The sequence below is a fragment of the Heliangelus exortis genome, chromosome 1, assembly GCF_036169615.1.
Source record: "Heliangelus exortis chromosome 1, bHelExo1.hap1, whole genome shotgun sequence".
Taxonomy (NCBI): domain Eukaryota; kingdom Metazoa; phylum Chordata; class Aves; order Apodiformes; family Trochilidae; genus Heliangelus; species Heliangelus exortis.
Window position 1 is genome coordinate 67522577 of NC_092422.1, and position 26087 is coordinate 67548663.

General features: G+C 38.6%; 1 protein-coding gene across 1 annotated transcript; it reads right to left on the reverse strand.

Moving 5' to 3' along the window:
- On the reverse strand, nt 1–24216 carry LOC139796625 (interleukin-5 receptor subunit alpha-like). The gene is made up of 11 exons (XM_071745333.1): nt 23960–24216; nt 17903–18099; nt 17214–17368; nt 16942–17089; nt 16356–16464; nt 16083–16270; nt 11627–11763; nt 7884–8028; nt 4164–4254; nt 2028–2118; nt 1–187 (listed from the first exon to the last, which is right to left on the reverse strand). Exons 2-11 carry the CDS (start codon nt 18003–18005, stop codon nt 77–79), a joined length of 1278 nt encoding a protein of 425 aa, XP_071601434.1. The 5' UTR covers nt 18006–18099; nt 23960–24216; the 3' UTR covers nt 1–76.
- Between the last annotated feature and the right edge of the window lie 1871 nt (nt 24217–26087).

Below are 26087 nucleotides of genomic sequence, written 5' to 3' on the forward strand. Positions count from 1 at the left end.
ATATTGTTCAGGTCACAGAAGTGCAATTCTTCCATGCAGATAAAAAAAAAAAAAAGTATCATCCCTACAGGTCTTCTTATCCAGTCTCCTTCTGACATCTCTGTTGCTGAATGTTCTCATCTCCATCCTCTGCTGGTATTCCCAGAGTTATCTCTGAGTCCATCTCCAGTTGCACTGCCATTTGTATCTGTTAAACAAAAATTACATTATGCACAACATCTGCATTCAATGGTATTATTCAATGGTATTACAAATTCTTAAGATTGTTGCAAACATGCTGCTTACTTGGTATATCTGGGATTAGTATGAATTATTTACTCTGCCGCAATAACTGCAACACAGAGATAATATGAGTGACTCTCTCAATTTAAAAGTTGCTCACAGGCGAATTTCACCCGTTGTTTTGAATCCTAATTTTGTTGCTTGTAACTCTCCAGACTGATATGACTGTACCCAAGGTTTATGTCCAAGTTACAGTCTAGCTTTCAGGGGTTATATTTATTTGTTGTATAAAACAGACTATCTCAGCACCATTGTCCCCATTGTGTCCCAAGCTGATGCCTTTGCAATTGCAGATGTCAGCAATATTTGATATACTGATAAGTTCCATATGTTTTATTCCATTTATCTATCCTAGAAGTCCCATCAGCTGTCATCTCAGCTGCTTGTTGTAAACATCTAGACAGCAATTACACAGCCATGCTGAGGTCTTCTTGTCAAAGGTATATTTAGTGTTTGCAGCCATTTGGAGACAGAAATGTCTTATTTGTCTGTGATACTAAATATAATTGTTGTGGTGATTATTAATTACTGTGGGTTTCTTTGTTTATACATTGAATGCAAGGACCCTAAACAGCCCTGTATGCAGGCCTAGGGTGAAGTGACATACAGAATTTAAGTTTAATGGTGAGGATTTTGTCTTTACATTATGCCACTCCATATATAATATCAACAAGGGGAATTATTACTAAATTTTCACACCAGCACTGGTGAAAAGGGTGCCAAAGGCTTTTTGGAGATAAAAGGTGCTAAATATGACACCTTTTGGGTCAAAATTGCTCAAATGTTTTTCGGTCAGAAGTGTCATTTTGAGGTCCCTTCCAACCCCTAGGATTCTATGATTCTATGATTCTATGATTCTATGAAGGCATACATACTGAGATAGAAGATGGCATAACAGCTGACATTGGCATCTGTTTGTTACCTTGATGAATGAACTACTACAAGAGATTTTGAATTTGTAGTGTAAATACTGTAATAAGAGTAGGACAGAAAAAAATTAACAGAAATACTGCAGAGACTCTGAGCAAATACTTCGAATACACAGAATAGAGAAATTCCTTATTCGAGTTTTCTTGTTTTAGTGATGTTTCCAAAAAAAACCCATATTTTGGGCACACCTACACTTTCTCAACACATGTTGCAGAAGAACCAGGTAAGAAGCAATCTTACCATGCTTCTTGGAGCACAGGTCACTGTGTAGCTTTTCAGAGTTGTAGGAATAGACCACTGCTTGACTAGTGCATTTTTTCCTCTAACTCACAGGCAGTGATTAGAAGCATTGAACATGGCAGCCAAGAGGATCCTTTAATGATACTCACACTAATACTGCAAATATTGATTTTCTGTTTTGCCCTGCTCACTAAAGAAGTATAATTTGCTGTGAACTAAGCTAGCATCTGAATGTACAACACATCAGACCTTCCAAAGTCTCTGTACACAGTTTTATCCTGCATCAGCTGCACTGTTGGGGTAGTTATGAGCGTGGATATGCTAAGACCTTTTCTCTTTGAGGTGCACTCAAGATAATCTATTGAGGATGTTCTCCATCCTGTCTACTGAGATCATTGTTGTGTAGCCTCCACAAGCTTTCTTTTCTCTTCTGGCATCACTACAAAAACTGCACATACCTTTTTCTTGGTTTTCTTCAAAATGACCTGCTGCTCTAAGTGTGATGTTGTACCATTCCAATCACAAGCAATATCATACACGTCAATGTAGTGAGAGAGACAAGACAGACACTCTACCTGGTGGTGAATATCATCTGCAGCTAACCAAGTTTTGATATTATCAGAAGGATATGGAACAGGCATGATAATAACTTCCAGGCATTTATACCTACAAGAGAGTGATCCAGACACATGAGTCTTAAATGTCTGCAGGAAGAATCAATAATGCTTTGTAATAGATGCACCAACTTGAGAGGCATCTACAGTTTCTAAAGCAAATCTATAATTTTTTGTTCCACTGCAGGCAATTTTCTCAATATTTTTCACAGCTCTTCTCCATACAAACTGGTTCCTAGCCTGCTAGATATTTAAGAACCATATAGATATACACAAGCATATGATTCCCAAGCAAAACATGAGTTTGTGGCATGCTAATGTGTCTACAGCTAAGAAATTATTCTTTTCATAATTACCTATATTACAATATTAACTATCGTGTGCAATAATCAAAGAAAGAAAAATCAAATGACAGGGAACACACCATAGCATTGAAAAAAGTTTAAAACTAATTTGCAGAGGTGTAGCAAAATTTGAGTTTGAGACTGGGTGTTGTCTGCACAGAACCATGAAAACATTTTGTTTCATCAAAAACGTTTATCAGTTTCTCTGGGTTTCAGTACTTTGTAAACTTTCCACCCGAAAGATCTTCCAGCTGAATTTCTCTCTTGAGAACAGTTACTCCTCATTATTTGATGAGAATATTGGTTTATGTTTAGATGCAAATTACTTTCAATTACATGTTTTATAGAATCACAGAATGTTAGGGGTTGGTAGGGACCTCTGGAAATCAGACTGTCCAACCCTCCTGCTAGAATAGGTTGGACAGGATGCAGTGCAGGCAGGTTTTGAATGTCACCAGAGATGGAGACTCCGCCACCTCTCTGGGCAGCCTGTTCCAGTACTCCATTACCCTTACAGTAAAAAAATTCTTCCTTATGTTTCTGTTGAAACTCCTGTTTCAGTTGAAACACTGTGTTCCAGAACACTGTGTTCCTGTGTCCTGGAAAACAGTGACCATGGCCTCTTGTTCTCTCAATGGGCACCACTGAAAAAAGTCTGGTCCCATCCTCCTGACACTCACCCTTTAGATATTTGTAAGCATTCATGACATTCCCCCTTCAGTTTTCTCTTCTCCAGGATAAACAGACCTAGGTCTCTCAGCCTTTCCTTGTGTAGTAGATGCTCAAGTCTCCTAATCTCTTAATTATCTGGTCTGTCTTCAGGTTTTTTTTTTCCCCAGGGGGAACATTTTTTAAAATTTATTTTTATATTAGCTGTTTCATATCTATTTTTCCTTCAGTCTTTTTTTTCTGAAATAAATCATATTTCTGAAATCAGATCATATGCTAACTTCTTTTATCATGATCAGGAGTAACATTTAGTCATTAATTAAATAATCAGTTTTAACAGAGGTTCCATTTACATACTGTGCCTTCTAAATATCAAGGCATCTTGAGTTAACACGAGAGAACAAGTTTACTCTCCAGCTTAAGAAAGCCTTCTCTGCCATGTCAATAAGCCTGCTATGTAGCCAGGCAGAAAATTAGTAGGAGGCAGCTGTCTGCATTAATTCTTGATGGGTGTAGGACTACTACTATTACTTTGAGGTACTAACAGTACAGCAAGGCAAATTCCTTCTATCAGCTTGACTTTCCTTTTTTATTTCTTTCTTGTTAACTGCACAGTTTAGAGTAAAAGACTGCTCTTTGTAATACCCCTGGACTCTTAAATGAAATTGGGCAACGTAGCAAATTCAGTTCATTTTTAGCATGACTAATGCTGGTGGTCCCAAGTGGAGATCCTGGGGCATGGGGCAAAGTCACGCTGAGAACAGAGAGGCAGCAGTGAGAGTAAGATATAAAAATGTCATTTATATTGGCAGAAAAACTTTGGAGAGTAGAGTATAAGACTGGAACCCTGGGGACTGTGATGGAAGATGTGAGATGACAGTGAGAGGGCTCAGTATCTTACACAAGGTCTTAACACTCCTTTTTTAAAATAGTTGTTGGAAATGCACAATTAACTGATTCTTGTAAACATAATTTATCTGAGAAGATCTGTGTTTGACTTGAATCTATTATATGGTTTGTTTACCCTTGCCCTAACCTCCCTTTCCACCAGAAATGTATAGTACCTTCCAGAAATGTACATTACCTTCTACATGCACATATCAGCAAAACTCCAAGGAAAATCATAGAACAGAACAATGTGAGGCTTAAGAACAGTGTGATGTCCAATGTCTTCTCTTAAAAAGAAGAGGAAAACATAATATTAATAATGTGGAAAAGAGGTAGTTCATAAAGAGATGAATTATACATTGACTAATAAATATTGTGCTTTTCTTGACTCCCACGGGTTTAAAGAAATATTTTCTGGAGCTTTTTTCAGAGAAACAGGGGCTTCTAACTTCAGCACTCTCTACCACTTCCTTCTCACCCCTTGAAAGCTGTAACTGGTTATAGGCACCATGAAAGTATAAGCTTTTTGTCAGCATAAACAAACAAACAAACAAATAAATAACTCATGAAGCAGCATTTGTTTTTCATTACCCTTACCTTTTTCAAGCCTCCTAAAGAAACACTAACAATGTACAGTTCCACAACTAATGTGTTCTGGGCCTTGCATTCTTCCCTCCAAAATACCCTAAATAACAAAAGCAATGTCTTTGGTTGATGCAAAAAATGTGTTTTGAGGAATTTTTATTTTTTTGTTCAATACCTAGGTTTAGAACTACAACTAGTTTGGACTGCTTTGAACTAAGTACTTTGAAGAAAAACAGGCAGGAACAGCTCTTAAAATGTTAATAGTCCAAAGCCAGTTACACAGTGGTTTTAGGATTAATCTAGATAAAAAACAAAGAACAAAAGAATTGTACAAATTTCCTAGTTCAAACACATCTGTAGTTTAACCTAACTTCTACAAATATTATATGAAACCAAGAAAAAACTCACAAATTTCTGGGCAGAACTGTAATAAGAGCAATCTTCATATACTACTAAAATACAAAACTACTCCTTATTCACCTTCAGATGAAAAGGGAGGTTTTCCCTTATTGCATTTTGAGATGAGGGCTCAGCAAATATATTCTTAGCAACCTCTCGACTGTGTTGTAGAAATTATTTCATTTGAGGTAATTGTTCTGGATTGTTCTGCTAACCCTCTATCATGTATACACCTGAGAGAAGAGGAAGCAGTGGTCTTTACTTTAGCCAGACAGCAAAGAAGTTTGGTTCTTGTATTTTTCTTATCTCGTGCATTTTGGAAAGCAGGAAGAAAAAAGAAGGACATCTATTCTTTTAGGTAAATCTATTTATGGTGTGGTTTTTCTGTGGATTTTTTTTTTCCAAATGCAAATGCTTAAACTTAGTCACAAGTAACAGTACTTTGAAACTAAAACAAGTGGCTTGGTTTGCAAAAATGCAGAACACCTCTGAATTACTATTAACTTCAAAGTGATCTATGAACGCTCAGCAGCTCTAAAAATTAGACCAATTATTTCAGGTTTCTATATATGAATAAAGCTGATCAAACATTTCTTCTTTAGCAGAAAGTTTCTGTACTAAATAGCTCAGTTCATTTTAAATTACTGGGTTCTTTTTTCAAGGGCATATGCTAATTCCAATGGAAAATGAATGTGTTCCCCATGAGAAAATTAAGAAATTCTTTTCATGTCAAAGGATCATTTCAGAACAAATATTTTAGTTATGTTTTGAATTATGTTATTTCATTTTGATGTTTCAGCTTTTTTAAATGGAGACTGAACTGCCTCTTAAGAAGGCATTCTTAAAGAAATGTAGCACATTTTTTAGATGAAACATTGAAATGCCATGTAGAAAAACAAAAAGAAGGTCATTACACACTTCATCAAAGCTTTCAGCAGACAAATTTACACATACCAAAATAAAAACACTGAACTGATGTTTTTCTTTTCAAACCACTCCACTTAAAGATTCAGTTTTTTCAGTTCACTCTGTGAAATAGGTACCTGACTTTCATGGCAGTACCGTGAGTGATACTACTAATAACGGGGCTTTTTTTAATCTAGGCAGTATTAAAATGTGCTTGATAGTCTCTACTCACACATGTTCCCAGAATAAAACAGGCAGAAAACTTCCTCTAAGCATAAAAGGAGGCATTTAAATAAGTTTGTCTGAGCATGTGATGGATATAATGGATATATGGATATAATATATTCATAGCTTCATATTAGAAAGGACACTGATCCTCTGTGAATACAGGAAAGAACAAGGGAAATTGTGACATTATGTGGACTTGCACATACGTGCGGTGTGCTCAAGGGGTAAATCCACACACATCACTAAACCCATGAGGGTATTACAGCTCATATGCAGTGGTGGCCTTGTCTACCATAAGCTTTTCTGAAGCAGAAGAAACATTCTGTGATTGCTCAGCCTCAACAGCAGCTGCAGTGGAAGCTGGGAAAGCCACGGTGATGAAAACAGCTGAAGGAGATTTACAGCTGCTGGGAGGTTTGGTAGCCTCTAACCAGGATGGGTGACTGTACATTTCCTTCTTCTGGTGAAGGGCTGGCAGGGAATGAGTAAACCTCCATTCCCCCCACCAGGAAAAGCCCTTCTAATTTCCCCTCCCTCTCCTGTTGACACATGAAAGAGTGTCCAGCCTGATCCCAGGCAGAACCCTCTGCTGGCAGTGCTGGAGTCCTAGCATTGCTCTGTCTTCAGTGAGAAGAAAAAAGCATCTTCAAAAGGCAACTCAAACATCTGATGGGCTGAAACACATACTCTTCTTTCACCAAAGTTTTTGTGCATAGCAATCAGATTTCTCTCTCATTTCACAAGTGTTTTTGAAATGAAATTAATGAATCTGGGCCAACAAAGGTGGCAGCCGAGAGGTGCCAGCAGAACAGTGGGATGTGGTGGAGGGATCTAAAAGAGTATGCAGGCTATATCCTATAAACCTTGCAACTGAATTTACATCCAACCCATTGCAAAAATAATAGTGTCTGGTCTTCTTTTTCCTCTGTCTTCAGATAAATACGTACAGGAAGCTCAAGAGATGAGAATGACATATTCCAAAATACACAGTCAGTTGCACTGAATAAACATATTTGTTTTATTTTATTACCAATAGTATTGTAGTCATGGTTTTTTGCATGTCAAAATGCAGAGACAGGTCTATGAAGCAGTTTCTCTCTGTAAATTTAGAGTGTCACTGCATTATATTATTTACCTTTCCCTAACTGGACGACAAGGAGCTGCTGCATGCAGAGGCACTTGTCTCACCACAGAAAGCAGAAGTTTCCCAAGTTAGCATATACATGTTAAATCTAGTCAAAGGGAGTGAAGGAAAACTATTGCAAGGTTCTGCTAATTTGCTCTGAAGTGAGGTTTAGCATCCAGAGCACATACATTTAAACCAATTCCTACCTCTGCCGGATAAGAAATGATTCCCTTGATGTAGTAAAAGAAATGTTAGACTTAGTCCTTACAGATTAATTTCACTAATATTATGAGTTTTGTGGGTTTCTTGGCTTCCTAACTCCATCTGCAAGCATTTCTAGAGTTGCTTGGGCTGTCCTTAGCAGGGCAGGCAGGGGGTTGTTGCGATCTGACTATTACTGACTACTTTTGTTTTCTAAATGGTGTCAAAGTCAGATGTGAGTTGCCTCAGGAGAACAGCCCTGTGCTAGACTGCCTTAGGAGCAAGGTAGCACAACTCATTAGATCAAGCACTGACATTCCCTACAGCACCTAGAATTGCACGAGTGTGGTGTGTGCCATAGACCTCTAGATACAGTAAGGAGAACAGACATAGTAATGAAGTAAATATGTTGAACACTAATTAATATATCTAGCAATAATAATTATTAAAGGTAAATCCATGATAGCTTACCATCATAAATAAACACTGGTTCACTCCATTCACTCCAAATCTTGTTCCTCATGCATACCTCTTTCTTTGCTCTCACTTGTGCTGCACATTTGTTTGCTGGCTTTTGAAATGGGTACTCATATGTCTCTGCAGTGACATCTACAACCTATCAAGATAGGTTTAGGGGGGCATTTTAGATGATTCACATTGCTATTCAAACTTATATAAATCTAGGGATGTCAAGTGCTTTTACTTACATTTCAAACCCAGTAAGGAGAAATTTGCAGAAAAATGTTTATGTCCAGACACAATCTGGTTCTTACCTGGCACATGTTAAAACTCAGGACTGAAATGAAGGAGAGTCTAGAGCTGGTAAGATACAATGAAGATTCAACTAGAGCAGGACAGTAAGAATTTTAAAACACATGTTCCTCTTTCATTTCTTATCACACCAAATGTTGGGTGAATATAGTAACAGTGAAACTGCAAGTTTCGAGTGGTTTTTTTTGTTGTTGTTGTTTTGGAGTGTGCTAGACTTGGTTGTCTGGTAGAATGAAAGCTTGCACTTTTCAGCTGAGTGGTATTGAGGGATGCCTACTATGTTAGGGACTATCTTGAAACTTCTTTAGTTGTACCTGTATAAGAAAGCATGTCACTTTTTAAAAGTTCAAACCCATACACGGGGTGTCAGAATTTCAAACAGAGCGATCTCCGAATTGTTCATCACTTTTGAAGAGTGACGTCAACTGCTAAAAATAAACAATGCTATGAATTTAAGAAGGATTAAAAAAAAAAACAAAGCAGGAGAAGAAGGTCCTGGTTGTAACAATCAAAAACAATGTTAGGAAGTCAGAAAGAATTAGAAAGTACTCATCTCAAAGAGGCAGCCAGGACCTTTGCATCTTTGGTGCTAGGAATGCATGGTGAGGCAATACTAGAAGGTCAGCTTTAAGAAAAGGTGACCTATTGCTCTCCTCTGACTGACCAGTGAGCAGTGTGGATTTGATCCTGTGTGCCATATCTTTTCTTCCTCTTCCTGCCCATTCTTCAGGACCTTTCCAAATCTAATGACAAAAATAGGTCCAAAAGTTCACAATGAATTTTTCAAAGGTATGTTAAAATGGGGGAAAGCCCTTGGGATTCCAAAAGTAAACTGCAAGTGATTATGAGGGTTAAGTACTAACAAAATGTGCCTGAAAAAATCTTTCTAAGGAGCCAATGATAAGCTTATGTCACCATACAAAACTTCTAAAGTGCATAAATGGAAGACTTCTTATAAAATTGTGTAGACTACCTTTTGGCAGTCATGATGTGCAGCAACTGAGTAACATCTACCCAGAGCATTCTTGGGGGTTGTTTGTCTAATCCATTGTCAGTAACTCAATACAGAGTCATTCCTAAGAAGTCTCTGAAGTTTGCTCCTGTGTTAAACTTCCCATGGAAGTTAGAAAACCTTTCCTAACTTTTAGCATATGTTTTCCTTTCTTTGAATTTAGCCAGTCACTTCTTACCCTACTCACAAGCTGACATGTATGATCCCTGTGTTCTTACTTACAACTTTTTACATACCAGAAGTTTTACAGAAGTTACACTAGACCACATGCCTCAGTTTTTCACCTCTAGAGCACATTTTCAAACCTTATGCCCATTTTGCTTATTCTCACTAATGCTGCATGAACTTTTTTTTTCAAAATATTTATGTTTTGTGGTGGTGCCCAAAGGACAGTTTGAAATTTCAAAAGAATCTCAGTAGCTAGAAGGGCAAATTAGTCACAACCTACGCTTTATATGCAGCATGTCTGTCATATATACTTGAGTAACATTTGACCTTTGTGAAATAACATGAAACGATTGACTCAGCTTGTGGTTCAATGTAATCCACAGACTGGTTTTGCTTCTGCATTGCTGCCTACATGTTAATTCTATATTTTGTGTTGGCACATTTGCCCTGTATTTCCTAATCATAGGATTTACCTTATTACTTAATTTTGTCATCACTTTCAGACTTACCCAACATTTCAGATTGTAATCTTGTTTCCCATAGTAGGAGTCAACTTAGTCACCACAGACTTAAATCCCTACTTGCCTGCTTTATCAGTCTGTATCATATTACTATTATTTGTATAATAATTATTCAACAGGTCATCTCTTCAAGTATTCAGAATAAATAAATATAAATTTGTATTTTTTAAGCACTATACGCTTACTTTTTCTTCAATAAATATCTACAAGTCTGCTTATGGATACCCCTGAGCCTCAACTCATTAAGTCTCTGTGATGAAAATTAAGACCTTGCCTTTACCAGGAAACAGAATCCCAGGCTTTCTTCATTCTTCTCTCTCTTTTGCCTCTTGTAATGCTGTTGTAGTTGTGTCCCTTAGCATGCCCTTCCCTATCCTTTTAGTACTCCTTGTCTAGGTAAGTAACTTTTTAATACTTAAAAACTTTGACACCAATTCTGCTTAAATCTACATTAAAGCCCCACAGTTAGCTGGTGCCCTCACAAGTCTTACTGCTGCTGTTGTTGCAACAGCAGCTTCAGGAAAGCTGCCTCTCTCCTGTCTTCCCACAACATACCATCTGTGTTAAAAAAGAAACATCACTTTCCACTGCATTTGTTCTCTTCCATACCCCAGTGATTTTTCTTTCCTTTCCTGACCTATGTTTGTATCCTTTTCCTTTCCTTTCCTTTCCTTTCCTTTCCTTTCCTTTCCTTTCCTTTCCTTTCCTTTCCTTTCCTTTCCTTTCCTTTCCTTTCCTTTCCTTTCCTTTCCTTTCCTTTCCTTTCCTTTCCTTTCCTTTCCTTTCCTTTCCTTTCCTTTCCTTTCCTTATGTTTATATCCTGAAGATGCATACAAAGTAAAGGAGCAGCTGTGTAAGAGAGGAACAATATGAGTTTTTTTCAGTTCAAGTAAGTATTCTGGACTATTTTACTTATTTGACTTTTCCTTTCGGAGAGTGGAAGGTGTTAGAAAGCTGGAAACAGGTTGCAGTGGCTGCATGAACACTACAGGGTGTAGGATCCCCCTCCTCATCCTGGGCTTGAGTTCCCTCCAGTAGGAGGGGAAGGGACCCCTTACTCCCAGCCCTCCCCACTTCCATCTCTCTTGCTTGGGTTCTGCAGAAAAAGAAGGAAACCTGCATGCATGGGCAGGAAGGGAGCAGAAGGGCCCCAGAAGATATGAACAGGATACCAAGGATCCAGCATGAACCTTCCTTGCTGCCTTTGCTCCCAGCCTTTAGTGATTAGGAGCTCTGTGAATGGACTGGGACAAGACCCTGGATGTCTCTGGCATTGGGGCTTGAAGTATTATTGCATGCAAACAACAAGGGAGATTATTCTAGTGATGTATTTAGAAAGAGCAACTATAAAGTGTTGGTTTTTTCTTAAAAAAATTATCAAAGTAGCTACTAAACTATTCTTTTCATCAATACTCATTTTTCAACTTAAAAAAGTCAATAATTGATGTGATGCTACTGTACAATTCAAATTCAAGATTAAAAAAAAAAAAACCCCAACCAATCCACCTCAATGCAAGCATGACTCTGAAAGACTTCAGAAATGTGCTTGGGTTTTTTTTTCCACTTTTGACCAGAAATACAAGAAAAATTGGATTATTCATGAAAAGTTTGCCCCTGCAAACTTTTTTAAAGTTTGTTTGAGGCTTAATTTTATAAAATCCAATGAATGCCCAGTTTTAACAGAAGCTGTGCCACACAGATTAAGTGCCTATTGAAAATCTTATTACCTTACATCTCATTACCTTATGATCTGTTATTTTCACTTGATAGAAAAAGCACTTGCTGCTTGCAGAGCCAATAGTAGGTGGGGGTTTCCAGTGAATTTTAATACTTCTGTTTTCAAGGGAAACTGAGACATTGATGGGCGGGTTCAGTTTCTCTGGAAAAAAAAGAGCATAGAAAGACCTTCTGTAACTCATTGCCATATTTATGTTGATGGAAAATAAATGTGGTTAGTCCCAAAAATGTACACCTGACTATTTTGGAGTTTACCATACCTAAAGAAGGCATTCAGTGCATGACACATTTTCTTTGAAAGTACTGCTTGATAGGTGAGAACTATTTCTGTCTTGAAATAAAGACAGGGAAGTGGGTTTTTTTCTTTAGTTGTGTTTGCTTGTTTGCTTGTTTGTGGTTTTGTTTTTTGTTTTGTTGTTGTTGGGTTGTTATTGTTTTTTTGTTTGGTTGGTTTTTTTTGTTTGGGTTTTTTTTTTTTGTTGCTGTTCCACATATCTTTCCAGGAAAGGCAGTGATTGAGGGCAGGAGGAACAGACCCTCAGTGCTCAGTGTCACTCTCCAGAGTCTGTGTGGGTGTCAAGGAGACCTCCAATTTGCTACAGATCTGCTACAGGTCCCCTGCAATGCTATATATATGCATCTGGTGGGGTAACCCAAGTCTGCCCAGAAGCCTGGTAGTATAACTTTAAAAAAAAAATGAAATTTCATCTGTCACTGAGGGTTTACTGAGTGGGTATCAAATCCTGTCTTTTTCAATAAAGGAAGTTTGCTGCAGATGCTTAAGAAATATTTCTCCCCCTCCTGTAAATGAGCAGGTGAACACTTGTTGTGGAGGAAGCTAAGTTGTGCTTAGGAGACTTAAACAAAGAAACAAAAATTGCCCTTCCAGCCACTCTGCTCCAGTCAAGTGCAAGGAGTGCAATGGCAGTGGAGTTTTTATTAGAGACAGACAGGGTTCAGAGCTGGAAGCAAGGGACATTTGGGCTCCTAGGAGTTTTGCCTGTGATTTAGATAAGCAAGTCTGCACTTCCTTTTTGCAAGGTGAGTGTTAGGACACTGATCCAGGTGTGTACTGGAGTACTTCAGCAACCTGAACCCTCTTCAGCTGCTGTTGCATTGCCCTGAAGGGAGGAGTTGCATCAGAGGCAGAAATGCACACAGCAAGTCTCTGTGGAGAGGTCTGGGGCTGGCATGGCTGAAATGTGGTGCTGGGGAGAAAGGAGAGAAGGAGAGATAGAGGGCAAAGTGTCAGTGTTAGTGGGCCTTGAATATTTTGTGCTTGCTCTAGCAGCTGTCACCCTGTTTCTCTCTATGGGCATGTCTGTCACAGAATCAGAGAATCAGCTGGGTTGGAAGGGACCTCTGAGATCATCAGGTCCAACCCTTGATCCACTACTGCTGCAGTTACCGGACCATGGCACTGAGTGCCACATCCAGTCTCTTTTTAAATATCTCCAGGGATGGAGAATGTGGCCAGCAGGTCCAGGGAAGGGATTCTGCCCCTGTACTCAGCGCTGGTGAGGCCACATCTCAAGTCCTGTGTCCAATTCTGGGCCCCTCAGTTCAGGAAGGAGATTGAGGTCCTGGAGCAGGTCCAAAGGAGGGCAACCAGGCTGGTGAAGGGATCCAGCACAAGTCCTGTGAGGAGAGGCTGAGGGAGCTGGGGCTGTGCAGCCTGGAGAAGAGGAGGCTCAGAGGAGACCTCATCACTCTCTACAACTCCCTGAAAGGAGTCATTCTCAGGTTTTCTTTTTGGCTTATTTTTTTCCTACCCTTCCTTGAAAAGTCTCCTCTTTTTGAGTAACAGACTCATCAAGTTAGAAAAAACATTTTTCCCAAGGCTGCTTTAGGCTTGTAAAGCTGTTTGCTTCTGCCTGCCACCAAAGGTGTTGGCTGGGACCAACACCTGCCTTTGAGGGTAGAGGCACACCATGAGCCATGCAAGGTGAGGAGAGTAAGCAACTGCTCTTTTTTTCATTGTCAGCATTGTAGGAAAGACATATTTTTCACCTTTACTATTCCCAGAGCATTTTGCTTTTGTCTGACCATACTAAGAGTAGGAAGCAATTTTTTTTTTTACCCTTTTATCATCTGTTACCTGGAAATTTCCTCACACACACACCCTCTCAGATATCCAGAAACGAGTTATTTCTGGGCTTTGTGCAGGACAAAGCATGCCTAAATCCTGTTTTCTCAGCCCATGTGCCATGTTACTAGGGAGAAGATGAGATTGCAGGGGCTGGTAACTCACGTGACAGTGAATTATCTCCAGGACCTTCCAAGGGCTAGGCTAGCTATAAACAAGCTGGAGACTTTCCTGCTGAAGAAGGGCAGCCCAGATAGAAACATCTCCTTTCAATATGTGCAACCACCTTTTCAGAAGGGAGAAAACAACTGACTTGCAATTTTGGAGCCTTGTGAGAGCAATTCCACTACTTACAATGTGAACAGTGATGTTCCCTGCGAGCTCACTTAGATTTTGCTGTGCCCTACAGCATGGCCATGGGTTTTAAAGGCAAGATGAACTAACAGGGTTTGTGCCTGGTGCTGACAGGAGGGGAAGCTGCTGGCTGAGCCAGCTGTGACAGGCATGCACCCTGATGCTGGGTAAAGATGGCTAAGACATGAAGGGAAGAAGGGCAGAAATGCTGGCAGCTGCAAAGAGAAGGAGGTGCTGCCTCTCGACAGGAGAAGGGAGACTGAATGGATAGACAGAGAAGCAGGGAATGGGACTACAGGCTCCATCCTACTTATCCAGCTGGCTCCTGTCCACCTCATCCCAGGGCTGGGAAGGCTTCCAGGGGAGTAGCAGAGGGGTGTGAGAAAATGTGAAATTGCCAGGGTGGGTCTGGGAAAGTCCTCAGGACATTGTCAGGCAGACTTGAGTTGTTCGGGCTTCACCTCTGAGCACTACATGGGATCTTTGTGGCTGTGTGAAACATTTAATCCTAAAATGGGATGTCATATGGCAGATCTATGCTCTGGAGCCTGCAGGTGGGATCAGATCCTGGCAGACAGTCTAGAAGTCTGGAAGTGAGCATCTTCCTAGTTTCCCAACTGTGAAAACACCTATTAGAGTCTTCCTGCAGATCAGTTCCACACCCTCCATAATTTATTTTTTTCCCTTTCTGTGTCCAGGTCTAGAGCCTAACATAAGGACATAGAGATCTTGGAGCAAGTCCAGAGGAGGGCTACAAAGATGATCAGAGGTCTGGAGCACCTTTCCTATGAAGACAGGCTGAGGGCTGGGGTTGTTCAGCCTGGAGAAGAGAAGGCTCTGGAGAGAACTTACGCTGGCTTTCCAGTACCTAAAGGGGCCTACAGGAAAGCTGGGGAGGGGCTTTTTACAAGGGTGTGCAGTCACAGGCTTTAAACTGGAAGAGGATAGGTTGATATATAACATTAGGAAGAAATTCTTTACTGTGAAGGTGGTGAGACACTGGCACAGGTTGCCCAGAGAGGCTGTGGAGGTCCCATCACTGGAAGTATTCAAGGGAAGGTCACATGGAGCTTTGAGCAACCTGATCTAGAGAAAGATGTCCCTGTCCATGCAAGGGGCTTAGAACCAGGTGATCTTTAAAGTCTTAAACCAAACCATTCTGTGATTCCCTGCTTTTTTTTTTTTTTTAAACAATCTTGTTTGAATATCTTGCTTCTGGCTGGATTTGATTTCAGTGTAAATCTTCAGGTAAAGCAAATAATTCTCATGTATTAGAAGAGAATAAATGAGATTGAGTCAGAAAAAAAAAAGATAATTTTTTTTTTTTTTTTCCTATCCCTTGAGTTATGTCTGGTTCCCATGTTACAAGTCTGGGATATGATCAACATGTTAATAATTTAAAGTGAATCTACAGTCTGTGCTAAAACTTAGGTGAGTTTCTTACCCATGAGATAATTCACATTTCCCAGAGAAATAAGGAAAAATTATTTATATGACCATTCAAATTGTCAATAAAGTAACTGTCAAAGCTTTTTTAACTAAAGATGGTGTCATAGTAAAAATGTTACGAATATTTGAGAACATTTATATTCTTAAATTCAGTTATGGATGAGATTTTGTGTCTACGTCCCTTTTTATATCGTATTTTATTCAACACTATAAAAGGAAAAAGATGGGAAAGAGAAAACCTGGAGAAAATAAGACTATAATTGCATTTTTTTGCATTAGTCTATCAATTTTTTAAAATGCCAACTATAGATAAAAAAATGTATTATATCAGAGAAAATGACAAAAACCAAAACCAACCAAACAAAAAGAAACCAAAACAAACAAAAACAAAAACCAACCAAACAAAACTTTGATCCAAAATACATAGTGCTTTATCTTTGTGCAAAATTCCCAAGCAGATGAATGCATAAAAAGTCAGAATTAATATTCCAACACTTTTCTCTCTCCTTTCTTTGCTTTCCAGACCACTAAAATAACCAATAGATTAACATTTCATAATAGACAATACTTACCTATTGTCTGAGGTATAAAAGCTTTGTAATAAGACAGTTCTCTTGAATTATTGCTCAAATCTCTTACAGTTATAGTCAAACTGATTTTCCTTGATGGTTGGAAATAAATTTCTTTCATATGGCATCCGATATTTTTCTCCCTTGCATTTTTTATATATTGCTGACATTCAAAATCTTTTCCTACATGTCTGTGAGAAGGAAATATGAGTCTTGCAAGTCAAGTACTTATGTACAAAAACATGGTTTCATACTTATTTTGCACAAGATCCTTACCTGTAAGAAAAAAATACCTGAATATATTCAGGAGCTTCTGCTTTAATATGCCAGGTGCAATTGAAAAAAGAAATATTATATATGATGCATGAAAGATTCTGAATATATACTGCAAAAAAGAAAAGAGAAAAAAGAGAGAATTATGTTTATTTTAAATGGGTTTTGTATTGACAACATGATGACTACCCTTAAAAACTCATTTTGTAGCCCTATTTCTTGAAGTGTGAGTAACTTCAGTAAAAAAATGTCTGTAGTAGCTAGAAGCAGAAAAGCTTTGCTCTTTTAAGATTTCCTGAAACTAGGTGATACAGAAGGAAATCTTCAAGAGACATTTGAGTTGCAAGGGAAAAAGGAAAGAGTGATTGGGTCCTGCCATCTTGCTCAACAGAACTGATGTTTCCTGAATCTGAACATGTCTAATAAAGGAAATAATTCTTTAATATTCCAAGGTACTATCTGTCATCTTCTTAACAAATCCATGCTAAAAAAAAAAAGTAGCATAAGATAACAATGAACTGTCTCCAATTAAGACAGAATATTATAACACAAACTTGAGTGCCTTTATAGAACACAAGATATAGCTGACCTGGAGGTGCCTTGTAAGTAAATTCTGTCCAGTCACTCTCTTTAATTACATCTTCTGTTTCTTTTGCAAAAAGTTGGGTTTTAACTTTAGCATTGAAACCAGAATGTAACTCAAGATGTATTATCTTTTTCTTTTCCTGCAATCTTTCCTAAGAAGAAAGAAAAAAATGGATAAGGCACTAAGTATTGAAAAGGAAATTATGCAGATTCATTTACTGAATGAATTAATACATGATTTCACTTAAAACTACATGTAACCATTGAACAACTTACTTTCTTTTCGTGAGTGGTATTGAAGAATTTATAACTCAAAATATACTTCACAGTGTACATATCTGTTTCTTCTTTTGTCAGGTTATTGTTCCAGGACAGAATGACTCTGGACTCATGCTTGGTAATCCACAGAACATTATGCAGCCGAAGTGCATCTGCAATTAAAATGATGTTGCAAAGAGGAAGAGAAGGGCCCACCAAGGATTTGGCTCTCAGCAAGACTTGCACACCCAGTAGCTCCTCCCAGGAGCTCTGTTCTTACATGATTTATGAGATCTGTTGAATATGACTGACTTGATCAGTGAGATTCATATTTGCCTACCTGCATTTCTCAAAATGTTAGGTGATTCACTTTTACCTGTCTTGGACACCTTTCCAAGTGTAGGTCTCTCTTTTGCCCTGTGGGCTGCAGACAGTGCCTTGACAACAAGTTTAGGAATCTCCTTTAGGAGGATAAGAACTATAACTGTTGGAGGAGAGATGAATCCTACCATTTGCAAAAGGACTATCAGCAAGACTGTGCTAGTTGTTTGCTGAATTTGGGATCCATTGAAGAAACAGATTCCACACAGATCAAATCTGGTTTTAGAAAGACATAAGTGCTGCTTTTCTAATGGCTGAATATTCAGTTCAGATTAGACATTCAGGATGGCAAGCATGGGATGAAGTGTTACTTAATACTTACTTACCCCCTACATCTGGTTGTCCGCTTGCCAGGCTAGTGGAAAACAGTGTCTTATGCTGGAAAAAACTTAGTATCATCAAAACATAAATGACTGTAACAGGTGCCATAGCAAATGCTTTGGGTCACAGGTCCACAGAAAGTGAGACTCGAGTTCCACACTGGCTGAAAAAGTAGTTAGAACATGATGTTTTCATTTTACACCTGTGAAATAATATGAAACAGTCACTTAACAACTTAAGCGATGTCCAAAGTATAAGAGCAAATATGAGAGGACCTATGTTTAACAGGTCTTGTTGATCAGTGACTTCTATCTATTCCCAGGATGTTTGTACTTGAGTCTGCTCTTTAACTGGGTGCCAGGTCCAAAGAGGGCGTGTATCATACTGAGCTGGCTTTGTATGGCAGTGTTGCTTGGACTGCAAGGAAACCTGAAATCAGTATGGTTCTGAGCTTCCCGACATAGCCTTGGTTAGATACAAACCCAGCAGTTGTTTCTGTAGGAGTAATCTAGCTTCTAATGGCAGTAAAGGAACTGTCACTTCTAAATCATTATTTGTGTTACATGGTTTAGGCATCTTCTTTAGAAGGACAAGAACTAAAACTATCAGAGGAGAGATGAATCCTACCATTTGCCAAAGTAGTATCAGCAAGACTGTGCTAGGTGTTTGCTGAATTTGGAATCCATTGAAAAAACAGATTCCACACAGCTGGTTTTAGAAAGACATAACTGCTGGTTTTCTAATGGTTGGGTATTCAGTCAAAGTTAGTTTTTTGGGGTTTTTTTGTTTTGTTTGTTTGTTTGTTTTTAATGTAAAACAACTTCTGAAACCTGAGTTTACCACAGAATTAGTACACTTCTGTGTTTAAGGGTCTTTCACTAATAAACTACCTGATTTATCTTGGTTCTGGCTGTTTTCAGCACTAAATCCTCTATGTATCTTAGGGATTAACAATAGGACTACATCTCAAAATATTCATAATAATTTGACTAAGAAGCAGAACCAGTCATTTAGAGGAACATATGTGAACGTTCAGCATATCCAAAGTTTCTGCAGTGAGGTTAACTGGGAAAAAAAATACACATTCACATACACTTATATAAATACATGTACATATATGTACACATTCATTTATAATGCTATTTTGGCATAAGAGAATGAGCAACAGGTCATTTAATGAAATGCTACAAAAAACCATAACAAAATACTTCCAGGCAGAAATTTCCCCCACTTGGTTCATTCTGGTATTATCTCAGCTGTAGCAGCAGCAGAAGCTGCTGTATATGTGCCTCACCTTGCACACTGCCAACAAAAAAAGTGAGTAAATTGTCCTGAATGCTGTGCCCTGAAAGCAGCAGAATCTAATTGCCTGGAAGGGGTGAGCTGTGCCATTAATGATGTCCCTGGAATGGCACAGTGTGTGGCAAGAGAAAAAGTCAGAGCAAGTATAAAATGAAAACAAGGACCTGTCAAGGTTTATGGTTCAATGTGTAGTGGCTAGAAAGGGTTCATCCGTTCCCATGACATAACACAATCAAAAATAGTCCTAAGCACATTTCTGTCCTTTATTTAAATTAGAAGAAAAGGAAAAATGAGGATAGAAAACATCAAGCGATTTAAAATATTTGTGGCTAATATAAACATGACTTTTGTGGAAAACACAAGTCAAAAGAGGGCCTAAAAAGGGAAAGGGAACTAAATAAATCTTTAAGTAGTGAGAACAACTAGGGCTAGAAACAAAAATGGAAATCATCTGTAGGCAATATAAATGCATTCAGTTGTAAAGAGGAAGCACAGGGGCAGAGAAAGAAGATTTCTAACATAAGTCAGAATCAACTTAGAAAAAAACTAACCAACTTGAGTCAAAGAAAGGCATTTCAGGAGACATCATTGCTGTTTCCCACAGGTCTCTTGCCTCTGAGAGTACCTTTGGTACAGCACTGAGGGGCAGTGCTCTATGTGATGTGCAATCAGCTCCTGCACCCGGCTCCTACAGGAGCTCCCATGGTAGAGTATCAGCAGCCTGAGAATAGGGCTGGGAAAATTCATGGAAAGCAGACACAGGAGAGGCTTCTAAAAACTATGAGTTTATTAACTGGTCCACAGCAAACAGCAAAGTGAAAGCACTGCAACATAAGGACACCTAAGGTGGCCAGGAGGGAATGAAAAGCCAACTCCGTGTCCAGTTCTGAGCCCCTCAGTTCCAGAAGGACTGGAAACTGCATCAAAGAGTCCAGAACAGAGCTGGCAAGATGTTGAAGGGAGTGGAACATCGCCCTTATTAGGAAAGGGTGAGGGAGCTGGGTCTGTTCAGCTTGGAGGAGAGGAGAATGAAGGGTGACCTCAACAATGTTTATAAATGTGTAAAGGGTGAGTGCTAGGAGGACAGAGCCAGGCTCTTCTCAATTATGTCCAGCGATAGGACAAGGGGCAATGAGTACAATTGGGAACATAGGAGGTTCCACATAAATATAAGGAAAAGCTTTCTGTGAGGGTGACAGAGCACTGGCACAGGCTGCCCAGGGAGGTTGTGGAGTCTCCTTCCCTGGAGACATTCAAAGCCCACCTGGATGTGTTCCTGTGTGACCTCCTGTAGGTGACTCTTCTCTGGCAGGGTGGTTGGAGTCAATGATCTTTCAAAGTCCCTTTCAACCCCTAACTTTCTGTGATTTCTGTGATATGTCAAAGGCTTTTTATTCATGATTTATCAAAGAATGAATGTTTCTATTTATTGCAGCACAGGTAAGCAGAAAGAATATTTCTTCTGAAATGGATGCATTCAGGACTGGGTGTTTCTAACACTGTGCTACAAAGAGCTTTATGTTAGCATATGGTGCTGAAATGCAGTCTATGAGTCTGAAATTCAGACTGCCTGACAATTTTTTTTACAACAGACTTTTGTCCTAAAAAACGCTTTCCAAACAGTGTACTGTCAAAATATATGTATTTGTAATTATTATTTTTTTTAATAAGAAGGTATTCTGAGTATTAAAAAAACAGTACTACATTTATATTTGACTGGTTTGCTTTTTGTTTTGGTTTGTGGTTTGTTTGGGTTTTTTGGTTTTTTTTTTTTGGCATTTGATTTATACCCTTGCTTTCGTTGCTGATCTTCAGCTACAGGCAACGTCTTTGTTTGCTGCCCAGAAGTGTCTGGTTTACAGTTTCTGGGTTCTTGGAGTAAGAGAAATGGGAGTTAATGAAAAAGGGAAGTACCAGCCCGTACAGCACTGCAGCTGCAGAGATCATAAGGGCTTCTGCAAAACCCACCTGGTGAATCTGGGAAGTAGGCAGTCAAGGCAAGAATATGAAAATAATGGGACCAATCTTCACAAAACTTAGAGCAGTCACTTGGAGTGTGGGGAAAAAGAACTGTTTAATTTTAAAAATTTAGGAGACCTGAGAGTTTCTTGAAATGTAGATCTGTTCACTGTTTGTGTGTCTAAAAAAATACATTGAAAAGTTTGTAGGGCTGGTTATTCTATCTTCCTAAATATGAAGGTTAATGTTTTAAAAAACTGTATTTATCAATATTTTCTTTGGAAAAAAAAAGACCCAAAACAACCAGTAAGATGGTTCAACTAGATAATTTCAAGTTCTCTTGAAATATATATTTTGCCTAGCTTGGAGACTGCATTGACAGCCTCCTAGAATCATAGAATTACTTACATGGGAAAAGACCTTTAAGATCATCATGTCCAACCATTAACAGCACTGCCAAGTTCACTAAACCATGGCCTAAAGAACCACATTTACACATACTTTAAATGCCTCCAGGGATGATGATTCCACTACTTTCCTGGGCAGCCTGCTCCACTGCCTGACAACCCTTTCAGTGAAGAATTTTTTCCTAATATCCAATCTAATCCTACCCTGGCACAACCAGGCTAGTTCTTCTTGTCCTGTCACATATTACTGGGGAGAAGAGACTGACCCCTCCTTTCAGGCAGTTTGTAGAGAGCAATATGGTCTCCCCTCAGACTCCTTTTGTCCAGGCTAAACCCCAGTTCCCTCAGCCTCTCCCTGTAAGACTTCTTGTCCAGACCCTTCACCACCTTCCCTTCTTTGGAACCCCTCTAGCACTTCATGTCTTCATTGTAGAGAAATGCCCAAAAATGAACATAAGATTCAACCATTAGTTCAATCATTAAGCAATGAAATCTTTTACTCCTGTTCCTAATGCACAGCCCTAGCTATGGACTATTGTTTATTAAGAATACCTAAAACTTATGCTTCATTTAAGACTGCCAATATTTTTCAAAGCCCCCCTGTTCTATAGTAGGCAACATTGAAACTGGTGAAAGAATAATTAAATAAACAATATGGGTCAAATACATTTTAAAGGCCTGGGTAGCTGCAGAGTCAAAACATCAGTACCTCTTACATTCTTTTTGCAAAACTTACCTTCTTCTAAATACACGTTGAATCCTGTACACTTATGTATCATTTGGGCTGAGAAGCAGAAGAGGTTAGCACTGGAGAATGTCTTCATTTAAGACTATAAGAAGTAATAGAATGAAGAGACTTCCCTTTTCACAAGACACCCCCTCAGTTTCCGTGACCACTTCTAACACTGGGGCCCAAGCACACCTCTGAACACGTAAATGCTGACTCCTTGGCCAAAATACCTCAAAAGAGATGAACCTCTAAAGGACTCAGTGGTCAGAGCATAGAAGCTGGCTTGTCTGGTTTGCTCTTCTCCATTTTCAGCTACTGGTGACAGAGCAGAGAACTGCTGGCAAAGAATGGATCCCACCTACCCCACTCACTTGGATGGTTTGTTAGGTGAAGTGGTAGAGACCGAAAAATCTTCACCCTCATCCCACACAGAAGCTTTGTCAGTGAAGTACAGAGACATTTTTTATTCTTTCAGTACACGTTAAAAATATGTGCTAGGGAAAACTGAACAGCAACAAAAGAAAAAAAAAAAAAAAAAGCTCCAAAACCAATGAAACAAAAAAAACCCAGAACACCCCACAACTAAAGAGATGTCATACAACCCCCCCACTGGAATGTTGCAGCTTCTCACTTTTAAAACCTTAAAAACTTCCTGGTTTGTGTCTTGGGTACACACCATATGCCTCATTCTTTTAATAGTATATTTTTGCTGTGGTTACTGTGACTGCTTTATGTCCAGATTTCCCATATACATAGATTAAATAAGTTAATCTTGGGTTTAGATTAAAAAAACCAAAATATTTAGGTTATTTTATGGTTAGCACTAGATAATGTAACTATAAAATACAAGGCCAAATCAACAAACTTTAGCTCATATTTGAAGTTTATCAGACATGAGCTTAATGTGGGTGTTTACAAAACCCCCAAAACTTTTCTAAAAAATGGACTAGATGGAGGATTCTTGAGAACTTCAAGCATATTTAGTAGTATGTTGCATTTAAAAGTGTGACTTAGAATCTTAAATCCAGTGTTATTCATAGCAAACCTGACCACGAGCCCAGTATTTAATTTTTAAAAAGTAGAAAACTTATTTTCCCATTATATTTTATTAGCAAACCATGTAAATCTTGTCTGGTTTAAGTGTGGTTTGTACATTGAACTGTTGGTAGCACATTAGTAATTACAACATGCTTCTAGTGGTCTTACATCAATTAAAAACTACAGTTGCTGACTTCAGAGAAAAACTATTCATTACCTGGTGGTATGTTTCCTGGAGTTTTCATATAATTTAAAATAATTAAAGATGAAAAGGAAGAAAGCTACACTTCAGGGATTTAATTTTTTTTTAATTTTCAATTTAATTAATTTTTTTTAATTTTCAATTTCGTTTTTTAAAATTTTGTTATTGTTTTTTAAAAGCAATAATGCTAGGAAGCCAACACTTTTTCCCACCCCTAATAGACCCTCACACTGAACTGAATAATAGTTAGAGTGCTAGATTGAAACAACATACGGATTTAGGCTGATCAAAATGTCGTGTCATATAATTACAGATATCTATAAGTCCAATGCACTGTGCAGTACTTCACCCAGGACTGCTTGTAGAAAGCAATGATTTCTAATAATCCATAAAACCAGAGCTCTAAGCAAAACTCACTACTCACCACTCATTTCTTTTGTAGCCATCTGACCCCTGCGTGGTGCTGGTTCCAGGAAAGTCCCATCAGTGTGAGTAAGGGACAGAGGTTCTCCCTTCCCACACCAAAGTCTCACTTCTTGAGTGTTTGTAATCATGTGGTAGGGACATTTGGGTGCTCTTTAGCTCTACCTTTGTTTACATCGAGAAAGGAAGAAGGGAAAATCTCGACTTTTGCTTTGCACTGATGAGAAAACAGAAGTTTCAGAGATTTGGCCTATTGAAAATGAAATGTTTCTCTGCCAAGGGGTAGTGAGGAAGGCTTGAAGGGAAAGGGACTGTTCTGAAAGCAGTATGTGCTTTTTAGCAGAAGGGAGGTTTTGTCATCATTGGTTTCTACTGTGGTTTGTCTACATTGGTTTCTCTTTTTCATCATTGGCAAAGAGTAAATTAACACCATTTGGGTCTCTTTATCCTGTTTTGGAGATGATCTTGTGTTTCTGTTTCACACAATAGGGTGGCAGCTGTTCATGTGGCCTTCTACTCTGCATCTGCAGTGTCAAAAAGTAGTTTGTTTTGTTGGGGATTGCTTTTTTAACATTTTTTCATACAAGTAGATGCATATAATTCTTGCCAGAGAAAGTTTTGGGGTTTTTTTGAGAATCTGATTCCTTACTTTCAAAAAATTGTCTGCTACAGCAAATAGCCTTCTGTTGATGGTGAATGTAAACTTCAGACACGGTGCCTCAGCTCTGATTTCCCTGGGTTTCTATAGCTATAGAGGTATATAGCAATTACAGGGGTATCCTACATGCAGAGATTTATGAGACAGCAATTCGTAAGTTTGGTAGGGTGGGAATGAGCCCTATGAAGGAGTGCAATATTATATAGACATGCTGGTTCTCAGCTAATTGGAAGGAATCAGTAAATGTTTGCATTTAAAAGGTAGTGCTGATGGTATTGTGATTACAAATCCATTAGACTAAACTAAACCCATTTAGAACCTACCAGAGGATATGCTTCTAATGAGGCAGAGAAAAGAGAGGAAAATATGGGAAAAAGCAGACCCCTAATATTTTCTGAGTGAGGATCTGTGGCATGGAGAGCTTATGAAAGTTTTCCAAATCACAACAGAAATAGCTGAAAGAGCTCAGAATTGTTACTATTCTGAAATTTCCATTTTAAACTTTGTGAACTATATAAAAAAAATTAGAACATGGTCAGGAGTGGAAATCTCATTGTGCACATATTCCTCTGGGGGGATGGTCAGGTCAGTGATGAATCACAGTAATTGTGATGACTAACAGCCTAGCAGAATAAGACCTGTGATAATGACTTATCTTTTGTCATCAAAACAATATATACAAATCCTGAATATTTCTATAGAGAGAATTTGCTGTTTTATAAAGGCTAAGCTATGTTTCATAACCATTATCCCTATCTCAGGGAGCTGGTGAAACATAGCCTAAGACAAAGAAAATTCCTAGGCACATAAAAGCATATAAATTGGCATCTTATTAATGCTAATTTATGCAAATATCCCTGATCAGATATTTAAGCACTGGTGACAGAATAATTAATATATATACTTTATTAGCTAGAAAATTTCTGGTTTAAGAACTACAATACTAATGCATATCATTGCACACCTCAAGGAGGCAGAGACCTCAATGACTCCATCTTTAATTCTGGTCATCACTCAGCATTCCCAGTAAACAGGATGAAACTGAGCTACTGATTCACCTTATCAGCTCAAGTGTCTTCTATCTAGACAGGTACTGCATTCCCACACAACTCTTGGGGCTACTTGGAGTCTGTAGTGTATGGATGGAAGAAAAATGAAGGAACAAAATCTGCTGGGAGAAAGCAGAAGGTGGGGAGGGTTTTAAGATACACACTCATTTTTTTTCTCTCTGTCAAAAGAGATGGGATTAATCCTCAATTTGGATTTCTGCAGTTTAGGACTAGGATTCAGACAACTGCAAGCTGGCATCTACAAGGATCTGGTTGTCCAGTTTCCATTGCAGCTAATGGAGATGTAAGTAAAGAGTGTCATAAAAGGAGAATATTCATCTCACCTTCAGGTTGACCCATACAGTAAATACAGAAAAACCGCATTACTGCATTGATTAGATCTCTGCTCATTACAATTGAAT

Coding starts and splice junctions, on each gene's coding strand:
- LOC139796625 (XM_071745333.1), bottom strand. CDS start 18,005: ATGGCACCTGTTACAGTCATTTATGTTTTGATGATACTAAGTTTTTTC. Junction 11,764..16,082: donor TTTTATACCTCAGACAATAG/GTAAGTATTGTC, acceptor TTTTTTTTCCAG/AGAAACTGAACCCGCCCATC. Junction 2,119..4,163: donor CTGATATGTGCATGTAGAAG/GTAATGTACATT, acceptor ACTCTCTTGTAG/GTATAAATGCCTGGAAGTTA.